At 51.1% G+C, this 15,912-nt stretch overlaps 2 protein-coding genes across 9 annotated transcripts in view; one reads left to right on the forward strand and one right to left on the reverse strand.

Moving 5' to 3' along the window:
• Positions 1-2,740, reverse strand: part of PUDP (pseudouridine 5'-phosphatase) — a 477,558-nt gene extending 474,818 nt beyond the window's left edge. For 5 of the 6 annotated variants that reach the window (XR_007148886.1, XR_007148888.1, XR_007148889.1 and 2 more), the window contains exon 1: positions 2,587-2,740. Coding sequence is in view for 1 of the 6 variants with exons in the window: in XM_047843545.1 (XP_047699501.1) it covers positions 2,587-2,656 (70 nt within the window). In the remaining 5 variants the exon portion in view is untranslated. The remainder of the gene's footprint in view (positions 1-2,586) is intronic. The other variant, XM_047843545.1, reaches the window with a different exon arrangement.
• The window catches only part of STS (steroid sulfatase), a 160,224-nt gene continuing 146,134 nt past the window's right edge, over positions 1,823-15,912 (forward strand). The window contains exon 1 of one of the 3 annotated variants that reach the window (XM_047843541.1): positions 1,823-2,156. The gene's annotated coding sequence lies outside the window, so the exon portion shown is untranslated. Of the gene's footprint in view, positions 2,157-2,187; positions 2,618-3,065; positions 3,085-15,912 lie in introns of those variants that run through there. The other 2 variants (XM_047843542.1, XM_047843544.1) reach the window with 2 other exon arrangements.

Raw genomic sequence — 15,912 nt, forward strand, 5'->3', positions numbered from 1 at the left:
CACCATTGAATACCTGTCATCTTCCTTCAAAATCTTGTCGTGGTTGATAAACAATTTCAGTCCCTTCTCCTCTTTCTCTAAATGGCATTTGAGAGACAAAATTATTACCTAGATCATAGTTGATTATTACCTTGTGTCAACAAAAACAGAATCCAAAAGTGTCGTTTCTATTGCAAAGGACAACAGTGTCATACATTTCAAACGTCCGAAATAGTACCTCGGTGTGGTCAACCTTTCCACAAGAATTTCTATTTACTTCCTCATTCTCCTCTGATTAAACAAGCCTCCCCGCAGATATCAGCATTGCCTCCTGAAACTAATTGTTTTGAACCGTATTTCCCTGAGCACAGCAGTACAGGAGGCTAGGCTGACAAACGGAACTTGCAGGGGAAAATGCATTCACCGTGCTAACAAACCTACCGCAAAAGGACTGGTTACAAATGGACAGCACAGTGTGCTGCAAAGAGCAGACAGACTGAATGAACTACACCAGCATAACTGACCAGACCGCACGAGACAGAGCAGCACATTTTGGAAAGCAGTGTCTTATACGAGACATTTTGTAAAAAGAACGGAACGAGTGAATTTCTGAGGAAGTTCTGCAAAGCCTTCCTTACTACCTCAAAGCAGAGTGAAATCTGAAAGAAGGGGCAGACACTAAGAGGGAAAAAAAACCAAAAAGGGCCATGTCTTATCTTCCCAAAGGACACTAATCCTTGCTTCTCTGACCAGTTCAAAGGCTTGGATGACAGTTGCAAAGGGCAAACCATTTCGCTTGGTGTAACTGGCAAGTGGAGACCCCTGCTCATAACTGCTCCTGCAGGTCCCGTGACACAAGCCACATTCCTGGCTTCAGGGAGCAGCTATGTTTGCATCGGGAGTTGGAGGTAACCATACAGCTCATTTAGAAATTTAATAAACTACATTTTAACGAGACCTCTCAGTTTGCATTAATATTCATGAGACTCCCAGAACAGTTCTTTGGGCCTTTCATTAGAGGATAAGGAATTTATTTGACAACTTAACTTCTTGACCACCTGAGCAGGAAAAGTCCTGTCTACCAACGATACTTATGAATCCCAGAAGGTTTCTGAAATGGAGTCATTTCAGATTTAGGAGCTACATGCACTGTTCTCTGCAATTGGTGACCTCTATGGGGATTTACTTATTTATTTATTTTATACATTTACGGGAATTAATCTGGTTTCAAAGCGCCTGTTTCTATTCTGTGGCTTAAAAAAAAAAAAATCAGTCTTATTACTAGTGAATTACCTAGCAATAGGACCAGTGCAGAGGGCGAGGAGGGGGGCGGGGGGGGGGGGGGGCGGAAGGACGTCATACTCACCGTTTAAGATGAACACATCATTTATATTTAGAATCAGATCGATCTGGAATCATTCCTCAGCTTTGTTCCTTATCCGCTGTGTGACCTTGGGCAAGTGACTTAACCTCTCTGAGTTGTATTGTTTATTAGTGAATGCACATATCCTCCTCTACAGGGTTCTAGGCTACGAGCCCCTTAATGTATGCACACCTCCACCAGGTCAGCAGCCCATGTAAATTATGCAGGCATTTTTACAGTTCTGTGAGGGCTTCTGGAGGCTATGAGGTCAGAACACAGTAACTTAATACTGTTACGCAACAGGATGTGGAGGCTTTGGGTAGCCCTCAGGACAGTTCTCTCCGCATTTACGCACTGGGTGTTTGTCTTCTCTGAATTCTACCTGAACTTTTCACGGCAGGTGAACTTCCTGATGAGCATGGATTTCTCAGTCGAACCCCAGAGAGAGCACGTTGTAGAAGGATTGATAATCCCTGTGCTTTATCCAACTTTCAGTCCCTTGGGCTCAAAAGCACGGTGGGGTGGAGTTCTTGCACAGCCAAGCCCCTCCCCAAGTGATGCCGGAGCCGCAGGTCACTCCGGGCAGCCAGGCCACTTAAGAGGACTCGTCCGCCTCCGCAGCCCGGGCATTTGAGGCTGGATAATGTGTCGTGGCGTGGGGCGCTCCGGTGCACCGCGGGAGCCCCAACAGCACGCCCGGCCTCTAGTCCCCCCACCCCCGATTCCAGCAACATCCCCCTCTACCTAGGTGCCCCCCAACGCCTCCAGACGTTCCGGTTTGAGGACCCCTGCCCCGTGGGATGCTACAAGCAAGGTGCGTGCACCTCGGCGCCCACGCCGACGGCCCCCGGGAGCAGGCCGGCAGGGACCCACCAGGCTGATGCGCACGTGGGGAAACTGAGGCAGGGCGGCGTTCCCGGCAAGCACAGCGGGAAGGACCCTTCACTCCCGCGCGGTGGTCTCCGAGCGCCGCCCCCACGCGCGCTGCCCCTCCCCCGCACACGCACTCCGTCCCCACGCGCGGCGCGGCCACCGGAAGTAGTGCCCCGAGTGGCGTCGACACTGCAGCCCAGCGCGCGGCCGGCCAGACGTGGCCCCGGCGCTCCCGCCGCCGCTGCCTGCCTGGGGGGTCCCAGACTCGGCCCCGCCGCCGCCCTCGGGCCTGAAAGCCTGCGCCCCCCCTACTCCCACCGCCCGCGTCCTCCCCGGACAGCCCTCGCGGGTGGCGGCCGCAGGCTACCCACCAAGAAGGAGGCCGTCCATGTCAAAGAGCAGGTGGGTGACAGGCCGCGGCGGGGGCACGGGAGCCGCCATTGTGCCGGCGTCACGGCCAGGTAGGGGCGGAGAGAGGTGCGCGCGCCCGCCGCCCCGCGCCCGCGCGCCCCAGGCCTCCGCGCGAGCCCGGAGCCGCTCTGCGCACGCGCGCCCCGAGCCTCCGGGCCCTGAGCCGCTTCCGTGCACGCGCGCTCCGAGCCACCCTGCACGTCCCGAGCCGCACTGCGCACGCGCGCCTCTGGCGGTCCCTGGCGAGTCGTCGAGTGCGCGCTCCGAGCCGCGCACGCGCGCTTCCGTCTGTCCTCTGTGGCGCGCGCGCGCGCGTCTAAGAGGGTCACCCAGTCTCTGCCGAGGAGCCAGGATGCGGCACGGGCGGGCACGAGTTTGGCCGCATGCACCCCCGCAAACCGGGCAGCGCAGCGACGACCTGCCGGTGTGGGGGCAGATGCAGGACGAGATTGGAAAGGGTGGGTGGACGGAGGGAAAGCCTCGAAGGACGGTCCCTGGGGCAGTTGCGGGGAGGGCCGTAGAGGTGCTCAGGCGGGCATCACCGCGAGCCACCCGGTAAACGTGGAGCCAGATGGCCTGGTTATGCAGCCGTCCGAGCCCTGATTGGTCGTCCCGGGACCCTCGCAGATTTCCCCTTTCTGTTTCGCGCGCCAGCCGCCCCTTGGGCCCCGCCTGGCGCATGCGCAGTGGCCAGCGGGTCTGTCGGGTCTGCGGTCCCCCTGGCTTCATCACCGGCAGAGCATCCCCAGCTGGTGCGTCCTCCCAAAATCAGCCGAAAACGATCAGATAGGAAACGGAGGAAGCAAAATTAGGGACGTGCCTTGCCGCCTTCGCCTGCTCATGCTTCACCTGCCTTTGTGGCTCTGAGGCTTTTTGGTTTTTTGTTTTTTTAAACCTTTTGCATTCTTTCTGAATGCAACCTGGAAATAATTTTTTTTTCTTTTTGGCCACATTCAAAGATACCTTTATGTGTCCGTTTCTGCTTAGTGTTGGTTGGCGTTGCATATGCATATTTAAGCATAAGGATAGGGCCTCTTTAAGGAAGCCGAAGTTAGAAAGTTCCAGAGACTGTAAGACCTTAAGGGTGTATTTCTGGTGAAGTTCCAAAAGCCCAGTGTGACTTGCGTGGATTGGGTAAGCGGAGCAAGATGATAGGCAAGGAGTCTCTGTGCATCGCTTTCCTTGGGCATGAAAGATGGATGTTTGAGACACGCGGGTCAAGAATCCCTTAGTACTAGCAAATAGTATATATTCAGTTAATTCGTGTCTTTTAGAGCTGTTGCTGTGACAGGTTATGATTTCTTTTTGAGGACAGAGAAGGCAGTTCATCAATCAGTTAGTGAGGGGACTGTGCTCAGCTGCTGTAACAAAGAGGCTGGGTGGCCTGAACAACACACATATATTGCTTACAGTTCTGGAAGCCAGGGGTTGGAGAACAAACAGCCAACAGGGGTCAATGCCTTCAGAGACGTTAAGGACAGGATTGTTCCGGGCCTCTCCTTGGCTTGTACATGGTCTTCTTATATCTTTATATCATCTCTCTGTGGGTCTGTTTCTGTGTCCAAATTTCCCCTTTGTGTGAGGACTCCAGCTATAAGGGATTACCTATCCTAATGACCACGTTTTAATTTGATTATCTATGTAAAGGGGCGCCTGGGTGGCGCAGTCGGCTAAGCGTCCGACTTCAGCCAGGTCACGATCTCGCGGCCCGTGAGTTCGAGCCCCGCGTCGGGCTCTGGGCTGATGGCTCAGAGCCTGGAGCCTGTTTCCGATTCTGTGTCTCCCTCTCTCTCTGCCCCTCCCCCGTTCATGCTCTGTCTCTCTCTGTCTCAAAAATAAATAAACGTTGAAAAACAATTTAAAAAAAAAATCTATGTAAAGACTCTACCTTCAAATAAGATGATCTTCTGAGCCTCCTAGGGGTTAGGACTCCGACATTATATGTGTAATATATAGACACATGTGTATACGTCACTGCAGTTGCAGAGGGACAGGGGGTCGTGTGGACTTCTCTCCACAGATGTAAAAATGTGATTCAAATAATTTTTTCTTTGAATTTTATATATCTCTTGGATATGACGGAAGATATCCCTTCATTTACAAAAACAAAAGAAAAAAAAACCCAGAAACAGATCCCAAGAACCGTCGTGTTTGTGACAAGCTAGATTGGGGGGGAAAAAAAATGAAAACAGGTTCACACCTGAAGTGATTTCAACGTTTATTTATTTTTGGGACAGAGAGACAGAGCATGAACGGGGGAGGGGCAGAGAGAGAGGGAGACACAGAATCAGAAACAGGCTCCAGGCTCTGAGCCATCAGCCCAGAGCCTGACGCGGGGCTCGAACTCCCGGACCGCGAGATCGTGACCTGGCTGAAGTCGGACGCTTAACCGACTGCGCCACCCAGGCACCCCCTGAAGTGATTTCTATGCATGTAACTGAATGCACTTTGATGCTTCTTCTCCTAACAGTCAAAGATAGAAACAGAGCTTCTGGGGAGAGAGAGAGGATGAATTTCCTTTCACAAATTACAATTTATGTTTGCAAAATTGTGTTTTCCCCGTGGGATGATGTCTTACTTTTCCCGACAAGTTTAAAATGCGGCAGACGATCCAATCAACTGTAGTGTGGTGGCGTCCAAAACACATCCACAAGTGATCGTACAGATTGAAAATCAGGATCCTCTCCCACACAATGAACATGCATGCTAAAGCAAAAACGATAGATAGTCTCAGCTTATCTCAGCTTCCTCGTCTTGCTGTCTTGCTTTTTCTGTCCGTGTGTTTGCTCTCTGTGTCGTATCTGGAAAGGCGCTTGTTGTCCAAGTCCCATTTGGAAACCCACCGAGCCCTGCGGTTCACCCTGGGTGCCTCTCGTTTCCTTCCCCGGTTCCAACCCGGTCCCGGGGAGCCTGAGGCTGGTGGATGGTGCCCTTTCTGCAGGTTGCCTGTGCGGGGCCCTGCAGCAGCTGGCGGGGGGGCCAGGGCTGGGTCTCAAAGAGATGTGTGGAGGGAAGCCTTGCGGGACACTGGAGGTCCCTGTTGGCAGCACTAGCAAGCCTGTGGAGAGTTTGGAGAGCCCAAGGCGCCCTCTCCCACTGCAAGGTTCCTTGCACAGCTTAACATTCCTTTAGCTGGAGAACTGGCCTGGGAGTGGCTTCAGACATAACAAAGGAGCAGCGAAGGGCATATATCAAAGTACGCGTATCTTTTCACATATGCGTGCGCAAACATATACTTTTGTACTTTATTATATGTTGTGTGTGCTTTATATTCTTTATGGATTGGTACGCATCTGTGCATCAAGTCTGTTAAGTTATATGTAGTTTTTTGTATTCAGTAAGATCAAACGGTAAACAGCACACGGTAATAAAAACTTAAGCACCCAAGACCTCCCGAGTGAGTCCTAAGGGTAGTGGACTGTCTCTGTCAGAGACTTATAAATTCTTGGTGGACATTGCAGCTGGGAGACCCTTCCTAAGAGGATGCTAGTCTGTTCTGGCCGCTGTAACAAAGTGTCACAGACGGGGGTGCTTAAGACAGCAGACATTTGTCCCTCACAGTTCTGGAGGCCCAAAATCAAGATCAGGATGCTGACAGCCTGCTTCTTGGTTCATAGGTGGCTGTTTTGTCTCTCTGTCCTCATGTGGGTGGGGGTGGGGGCTCTGGTGCCTATTCTTATAAGCTCAGTAATCCCATCATGGGGGGCTCCATCATGATCTCATCAAAAGCTGATTAATAATTATATTAATATGTCACACGTGTATGTTGTGAAGTCTATACATTACTGCATGTGTTTTATACATGGTATATATTTAGTAAATTAAAAAAAAATTTAATTTATTTTTGAGAGAGAGCACGAGTGGGGGAGGAGCAGAGAAAGAGGGAGACACAGAATCTGAAGCAGGCTCCAGGCTCTGAGCTGTCAGGACAGAGCCCGATGTGGGGCTCAAACTTGTGATCTCTCAGATCATGACCTGAGCCAAAGTCTGACTCTTAAGCGACTGAGCCACCCAGGCGCCCCATATTACTTTAGTAAATTAGCAGAACCCAAGATGGGGTCCTGGGAACCTCGAATCTATAGCAGCTCCGTCAGAGGCTCTGGTGACAACCTCTCCTTGCTAGGGCCATCTAATTTGATGGTAGCAGGAACAGCGTTGGAGACTTCCCTGTGACTTCCCCTGTGAGATCCGACGCTGACTCCAGGTATGTGTGTCAGCATTGGGTTTAACTGCAGGACACCCACCTGGTGTTAGATTTGTGGGAAAACCCACAAATAGGCATTGGTGTCAGAATCGTGCTCTCCAGTGTCTTCCCTCCAAGTACCGCCCCACTGGAGATTCAGGCTTCATCCTGTGAATTTTGGGTGGGAGGAACCCCCAACACCCAGTCCATCGTAGAGTGTTACCATTTCCTTTGCCATCCAGTTATATTCAGGTTTGATAACTCACGCCCTTCGTTACCTGGCTGGGGACAGATGACTGAACGCGCTGGTTTACGGCTGTAACGATCACCCAGACATGCCTTCGAAGACTGGAAGGCAGCCCTGTGTAGACCTCCACACCGCAGTGTGCACACGGGTTTGTTTTCCCTCCGAGGTGGGCGTGAGCCAGATAGCACAGCAAGGGAAGTCTCACGCATGTTCGAGGAGACTTTAAGGTGGCTTCCCGGGCCCTCGTGTGTGCACAGAGATGCAGTGAAGTAAAGTGCAGGAACCGCTCGCCTGCATACCCCTGGTCCGGAATCGCAACCCCCCCCCCCCCCCCCCCGCCGTGCTCTCTTGATATTTGGGGCAGGGAAAGTTGACGTGGGCCGAATCGTGATTTCCAAAAGTCACGGGGTCAACTCCTAGCCCCCAGCACCTCAGAATGCGGCCGAATTCGGAGACGGAACCACTCGCCTGCATACCTGGGCTTCTAGCCCGTGGTACTTAGTGATGGCAGACGTAGCAGATGGGCACAATCCTTCTGTGTGGTGGGGGCCGTCCTGTGCTCCGTAGGCTTTTAACAGCATCCCTGGTCTCCTCCCAGTAGATGCCAGCAGCACCTCCCAGTACTTGTGTCTGTCCGTCTGTGTCTGTCTGTCTACCTATCCATGAAGCCGTCCCTCCAGCCGCACATCCATCCACACATCCACACACACGTATGCGCGCACACAGCCTGGCGTTCCGTTCTGGAGTCCAGCCGCGTAGGGAAGCAGGAGGGCAGGTTCTGATGTTCAGAAGTTCTGGCCCGTACGTGCAGTACCTTTCAGCCTAGACTCCCGGCGACTCCAGGAACTCACGACCCCGTGGGAAGAGCTCGCTGACCGGGGATTCGAGAGGGAGAATGTGGAGAACCCGCTCCCTGTACCGCTAAGAAATCTCACGAGTTCATTCTTAGAACAAAAACATGTGGCTGGCCTGGGAGTAGGGAACTGGGGGCCCCTCGCGGGGGAGGCCTGGGGTTTGCGTCTCTCCCTGCTCCCCTGGTTTCCGCATAAGCCAGGCAGCCCTGGACTGAGGCTTGAGCTCCGTGAATGGCTGACCTAGCCGCTCATGGCGTCTTTCCTCTGGGATGTGGTTGGTTGGTTTGTGGAGAGGGCCGTGACTGTTGACCTTCTTGGCCCTCAGCGTACAGTGGCAAGGACTCACCTCCGCGAGAGAAGCCAAGCTTCCTCCCGGCACCGGAAGGCAACTGAGGTGGCCCACGGCACAGCAGTGTCAGCCTCACGTGGGGTCTGGCCACAAACGCAGAACCGGAGGCCCCACCCAGACCTACTGAATCAGCCGGGTGGCCGAGGCCACTGACCCCCACCTGGGGTATGTGGGGCACTGCACTCTGGCATGGGAGCTCCACCTGGTATGAGTATCTCTGCTGGGGATTATTTTTATGTGAAAGTGTAGGAAACATGCCAGAGCTTGTTAGGGTCTATTATCTGCGTGGGCGCTGGTGGGTGATCCCCACGGTGGGTGGTCACGTATCCCGGTCAGCTTTCCCAGTGTCTTGGGAGACGACAAGTGGGTGGGATCCGTGCCTTCGACTTATTTTACTTGAATTCAGGTTAATGCAATGTGTGTTTTAGGGTTAAATGTATTCACAGGTTATTTATTTCATTTATTTATTTATTTTTTCAATGTTTATTTATTTTTGGGACAGAGAGAGACAGAGCATGAACGGGGGAGGGGCAGAGAGAGAGGGAGACACAGAATCGGAAACAGGCTCCAGGCTCCGAGCCATCAGCCCAGAGCCTGACGCGGGGCTCGAACTCCCGGACCGCGAGATCGTGACCTGGCTGAAGTCGGACGCTTAACCGACTGCGCCACCCAGGTGCCCCTATTTCATTTATTTAAATGTTTGTTTACCTGGAGAGACAGAGCATGCAGATGAGCAGGGGAGGGGCACAGAGAGAGAAGGAGAATTGCAAGCAGGCTCTGCATTGTCAGCACAGAGCCCAACGTGGGGCTTGACCCCATGAACCACAAGATCATGACCTGAGCCGAAATCAAGACTTGGATTCCTAACTGACTGAGCCCCCAAGGTGCCCCTATTTATTTCACTTTTAAACCGACCCTCACAAAACGGATAAAGGGCTTAAAGAAACTTCTATCAGGGAAGTAAAACGCCGGTCCATGTTAATGACAAGGAAACGTAACTTCCAGCATGAACTTCAGAGCACTCACGAATGAGAAAAAACACACATCGCATTGGTACATGAGTAGATGTCACTCATCTAAAATTGTATGTATACGGGGCGCCTGGGTGGCTCAGTCCGTTCAGCATCTGACTTCGACTCAGGTCACGATCTCACGGTTCGTGCATCCGAGCCTCACGTCAGGCTCCGTGCTGACAGCTCAGGCTGACAGCCTGCTTCAGATTTTGTGTCTTCCTCTCTCTCTGCCCCTCTTCCGCTTGCTCTGTCTCTCTCAAAAATAAATAAAAACATTAACAAAATAAAATAAGATAAAATTGTATCTTACAGAGAGGATGAATGCTCAAACATTGGGGAGATTGAAGTGCGTGGTCAAACCCTAGGCTGTTTCTCTCCCTGCCTGGGTGACTGGACATGACCATGGACATCTGACGGAGGGGCCTGAGGTTCATTGTGCCCCCCTGGTAGGAGCCTCGTTCACCACTGGGATCCATGGCAGTACACAAGGTCTCCTGCCCTCCCCCTCTCCCTCTTACCTTCCATCTCGTTTTGTTTTTTTTGTTTTGTTTTTTGTTTTTTGTTTTCAACGTTTATTTATTTTTGGGACAGAGAGAGACAGAGCATGAACGGGGGAGGGGCAGAGAGGGAGACACAGAGTCGGAAACAGGCTCCAGGCTCTGAGCCATCAGCCCAGAGCCTGACGCGGGGCTCGAACTCACGGACCGCGAGATCGTGACCTGGCTGAAGTCGGACGCTTCACCGACTGCGCCACCCAGGCGCCCCTAACGTTTATTTTTGAGACAGAGAGAGACAGAGCATGAACAGGGGAGGGGCAGAGAGAGGGAGACACAGAATCGGAAACAGGCTCCAGGCTCTGAGCTGTCAGCACAGAGCCCAACGCGGGGCTCGAACTCACGGACTGCAAGATCATGACCTGAGCCGAAGTTGGCCACTTAACCGACTGCGCCACCCAGGTGCCCCTCATCTCGTTTTGTTTTGTTTTGTTTTGTTTTGTTTTGTTTTGAGAGAGAGTGCGTGCACACAGATGCACAAGTGGGGGAGGGTCGGGGAGTTAGAGGGACAGAGGATCCCAAGCAGGCTCTGTGCTGACGGCAGACAGCCCCATATGGGGCTCGAACTCATGAATCGTGAGATTGTGCCCTGAGCTGAATTCAGATGCTTCACGAACTGAGCCCCCCGGGCTCCCCTCATTTTAAATTCTCCCCCTCTTGATTTTTGCCTCTGGCAGGGGGCCCTCCCTCCAGGACAGATTAGGGGTAGGTGTGCCCATGGTGGATGTGCCTGATGATGCTAGAGCAGACACCATTAGCTCATTTATGTATAAGAATGATTAACCGCTTTCCCAGTGAGGTTGTTGAGATGGTTTATAAAGTAGCGAGCATGTCCCAGTCGCTGGGGAGGCCTGGTGGCTTTTACTACACATGTTATGAAACAGCAAGCCAATTTTAACCGCGAACACCCAATCATTCTTTAATGTGCACCCTGAGCACCTGTCTTGTGTAAACATTGCTGAACACTGAGTGGGGCCCCATGCATATTGTATAAACTGCCACAGAGGATCAAAGCCTTCCCGACCAGCCAGCAGTGTTATCAGAGGAGCTGGATGCAAGGTGTGTGCTCTCACAGGTGAGGCTGAGGACAGAGTCTGTCCTTGGGGAGGAGATTCAGCATGGGGGGGGGGCGCCCGGGCACCCCTCCTGTGATCTGGAGGGAAGAGACAGAAGGAAGCAAGATGCCAGCATCACCAGGCGGCTCAGTCAGTTAAGTGTCAGGTCAGACTCTTGGTTTTGGCTCAGGTCATGATTGTCAGGTTCCGTGGGTTCAAGCCTCGCATCTGGCTCTGCGCTGGCAGCTCGGAGCCTGCTTGGGATTCTCTGTCTCCTCTCTCTGCCTCTCCTCCGCTTGCACTGTCTCTCTCTCAAAATAAATGGATAAACTTAAAAAAAAGATAATCTTTTAAGAAAAGTAAACAGGAAGAAACACTGTATATATATTTTTTCTTCCCTTGTGCAGTTTATTTTTTTTAATTTTTTTTTAACGTTTATTTATTTTTGAGACAGAGACACAGCCTGAATGGGGGGAGGGTCAGAGAGAGAGGGAGACACAGAATCTGAAACGGGCTCCAGGCTCTGAGCAGTCAGCACAGAGCCCGACGCGGGGCTCGAACCCACGGACCGCGAGATCATGACCTGAGCCGAAGTCGGATGCTTAACCGACTGAGCCACCCAGGCACCCCTTCCCTTGTGCAGTTTAGATGCAAATCCACAAGGGCAGTGCTGGGGAGGAAGAATTTTACTCTGCCCTTCGTAGATTCTTCCAGCTGGTCTGAGAGTTAAATTGACATGAGACATATTAACAGGAGAAAATCAAATTTAATTTCGTAGGTACAGGAACACCACGTACGTGAGGGGTTCCAGGTCAGAAAGGTAAAACGAGGTATCTATGCCATCCTGAGCTAAGGAGTGGGATGGTGTCCTCAAAGGAGAAGGCAACTCATGGGGCAGTAAGAACATGTTCAGTAATTAGATGTTTGCCCTGCCACACAGATGGGCACTCAGATAAAACTCATCTCTGATAATAACTCTCATTCTGAGAGAGAGCCCTAGTTTAGATCCTTGTAGGTGGTTATGGGAGGGGTGAAAGCTGCTCTTGAGCCTGCGAGGTCTTGTCTGTCTCCAGCTCTAAACAGTCCCTGTGCCAAGCTGACCCACTCTGGGGAGGCTTGCTCGGAACCCCTTCAGCAGCATCAGCAGTGCCTGACTGTGACCTTAGTAAAGTAGCAGCTCTTACCCTAGTCAGCCCCAGAGAAGCAGGTGTCCCCCTTTGCCAAGCTCCACCCTGCTCCTGGACAAACTGCAGCGAAGCAGATGGCAGGTGGGAGCAGACAGCTGGCTGCTCTGCCTCCTCCTCTCCCTCCCCAAGCAGACAGGAGCCTGGAGGCGCCTGGGTGGCTCACTTGGTTGAGCATCTGACTTCGGCTCAGGTCATGATCTCACGGTTCGGTTCATGAGTTCAAGCCGTGCACGGAGCTCTCTGCTGTCAACACGAAGCCTACTTCGGATCTTCTGTCCCCGTCTCTCTGCCCCTACCCTGCTTATACTCGCTCTCAAAAATAAACATTAATTTTTTTTTTTTTTAAAGAAGACAGGAGCCTGGAATGGGCATGTGCCAAACCATCCTTGCTAAATCCGTCAGTCACATGTTGTCGAGAAGGACTGTTCCTGGGGTCAGTGGTGTTCTTTTCACTTTTTTCTTTTTTTTTTAACACAGTATTTCCCAAACACGTCACACACGCACTGTTGTAAAAGGAAGTAATACGTGTTAACTTCCATTAGGTTGGGTCCATCCCAGCACACTTTTGGAAATGCCAGGCTGCTGTTATGATTACAGTCCAGGAAGACTCCAAAATTCTAACCACAGCTGTCCTGAAGCAATCTTTTAGTATGAGTTTGGGATCTGAGCACGTCAATGGGACACCCAACACGTTGAGATAGCAGAATAAATCTACATAGTAAAACTGTACAGGATGAAAATCTTAAGTACCTTCCAGAGTGAAGATTCTAACAATCTTAAGAGCAATGGGATGTGTGTGTCTACATACAGACACACGCATTTATGGTACGTACATAAATAATCTAGTTGTGTGTGTGTGAGTTTTTTTTAAAAGTAATCTCTGTGCCCAGCATGGGGCTTGAACTCATGGCCCCAAGATGAAGAGTTGCACGCTCTCCTGACTGAGCCAGCCAGTTGTGTGTGTGTGTGTGTGTGTGTGTGTTTTATTTTGAGACAGAGACAGAGACAGAGAGAGAGAGAGAGAGAGAGAGAGAGAGAGATTCCCAAGCAGCCTCCATGCTGTCAGCTCAGAGCCCAATGCGGGGCTGGGATTCACAAACCATGAGATCATGACCTGAGCTGAAACCAAGAGTCAGACGTTTAACCAGGTGAGCCATCCAGACGCCCCTTAAGAAACTGGAGGAAAGATGTATATAATTTAAATATGTTTAGCTTACATATACGCAGACGCGTATAAGTAATATATGCATTTATGGTTTTTAGAAACTGATGAATAAAATTCATTACATAGCATTTCAACAGACTTGATTTACACATACACATGCATTGAGTATGTAAATAGATATGTGTGTGGCTTTCAGAAACTTAAGAGGAAAGTTTTTTTGTATATAATGTGTATGTATGTATACGTAAAATAGCACAGACTTGAGAGTGGTATAATATTTTACAATATTTTGTTCTTTTGTGGCCACACTTCAAATGAATATGTATGTCGGCTGCCACTGTACTTAACATGTAAGGAGTAACACTTAAAAAGAATGTATTTCTGGGGCGCCTGGGTGGCTCAGTCAGTTAAGCATCCGACTTTGGCTCAGGTCATGATCTCATGGTTCGTGAGTTCGAGCCCCACATCGGGCTCTGTGCTGACAGCTGGGAGCCTGGAGCCTGCTTGGGATTCTGTGTCGCCCTCTCTCTCTCCTCCTCCCCCATTTGCTGTCTCCATCCCTCAAATAATGAATAAACGTTCAAAAAAAAAAACATTTAAAAGGATGTATTTCAGCTCTGTTTTCCAGGGCCATTTCCACTACTCTCCATGAACCTTAGAGGCAATCAGTTCCTGTGAGTCCTTCCTCCTGGAGTAGACCACAATGCCATTTTAGGGAAGGTGACATCCAGGACTTAGTTTGGGGTTTAATGATAAAGCTTCAAACCCCGGAATGCGTTCTGTCGAAGAGAAGGTAACGATTAGTGCACAGGGCTAGTCAACACTGAGAAGTACATGGTAATGGGAGACCATAAGTTACCAAAAGCGCCTCCTGGAAACAACCCAGAAATTCCTATCTTCCTCCGTTGTTCAGCCCCTGTCCATGTTACACATTCTGTAGGGGGCTTTCCTACGTGATTTTTGTGATGCCTGGTAACATTCATGGTAATCACAAGGAGGGTCTCAAGATGAGGGGTGGTTTAGCGTTTCTGGGCTTTTTGCAGGTGGTGGGGGTGCCTTGCTGGAGAATAGCTGAGCTCACCCCGAATGAACGCAGAGCTAAACGTGCTGAACGCTATGTCACCATAGATAATACAATAGGAAAACTGAACGGTGGATTCTGGGGCCCCAAGGCCTCTCCTCCCCATATGGCTAAGAGGAGAACCCTTCCGTGAACACCATGTTGCCTGTCCCAGTGGCCCGATTTGCATGGAGATGCTTCTTCCTTGATTCAGGGCCCTCATGACTGAGCTTTGGTCTTTATGTTCAGTCCTGGAGAATGAGTCTTTGCTTGCTGATGCCTGAATAACTGCGTCGTGCCCTAGTTCTGTGGGAGTCGAGAATTTTCCAGCAATGGTCTCTCCACTGGGCTGTTCCTCTCTAGAGAGCTGAGTGAGACAGCATACCAAGTTTTGGCTGAGGGTTCCTCTGTGATGCCTCTGATGGGCAGACCAGTCAGAGCTGGGCCGTTGTCCCTAGTTGGTAACCTTGCCTGGAACATATTCTTCCTGCTGTGTGGGAGAGAGGGCTGGTGCTCAGAGAGGCTGAGTGCTTTCCTGAGGTCACACAGCTATCCGGTGCCAGAGTCAGAACTGAATTCATATCCCCTCATTCTGAGGGGATATTTATTGTAGTGCTGTACTACGTTGAGAGCATTGGTCAAGGGGCAAAGAAGTAAAGTGTCAGGGGAATCTTCGATGGAGGTAGCCATAGTCGGGCCCTGTGGGATCTGGGCCCTGTAGCAGGGAAGGAGAAAGACACATGAGAGGTTTGCAGATGGCTTGCTCTTTGGGACTTCTGCTTGGGAGGACCTCTTTTGAGGAGGACGAGGAGGGGGCTCCTATAGGAGCAGGCACCACTACCCCTGTCTCAGGAGTTGTGGATGGACAGGAATTGGCTGGGTGGCTCCCAAGAACCCGTAAAGATGCCCTTCAGAGGGAGGGTCTGTCTCCAGTCTGCCACCTGCAGCCATGTCTCAAACAGGACCCTTGAGAAGGGACCTTTCTGTCCCTGTGGCCCCACCTTGCCCTGCACACTCCAAGCCATGGGACTGTGGCAGCAGCTGGGGCGGGGGGCTGGGTCATAAATGAGAAAGCCAGCGGCCACCCTCCAGGACCACCAAGACCATGCTTTTGCTGGGGAAGGGCGGGGGACTCATGTGGGAATTAAACCTGTAGAGTTTCAGCATTGCTCTAGACATTTCTTGGTGAGCTTTAAAGCATTCAGCGATTGGAAGCATCCCGGGGTGTGCTGGAGTTTTGACCACTAGCTCATATGAAACCTCTATCCCATGTGCAAGTTTTATGGAGTCCCCAGGAGACCAGACATCACCCCGTGACGGTGTGTGGGTCATGCTTATTCACAATAAGATATTGTTTCAGATTTCGGTGCGGTATCCTCTTGGGTTACCGTTAAGAATGGGAACTGTGTTAGCACCTGCTGCATTATGTATTAATTCAGTGGGTGCCTACCAGGAGCCAGAGGCACACAAAATAATTACAAATGGGCAATGTTTTATTTATAGAGGTGGGATAATGAGCACAACTACTCAGAGTTCGGCTTTGCCTTTTTTCTTCTTGTACACAAAACACGATGAATGATGTGAGGGGAGAAGGCAATCCTGGAAGCTGTTTTTCCTGA

Source organism: Prionailurus viverrinus, chromosome X (genome assembly GCF_022837055.1).
Source record: "Prionailurus viverrinus isolate Anna chromosome X, UM_Priviv_1.0, whole genome shotgun sequence".
Lineage (NCBI taxonomy): Eukaryota > Metazoa > Chordata > Mammalia > Carnivora > Felidae > Prionailurus > Prionailurus viverrinus.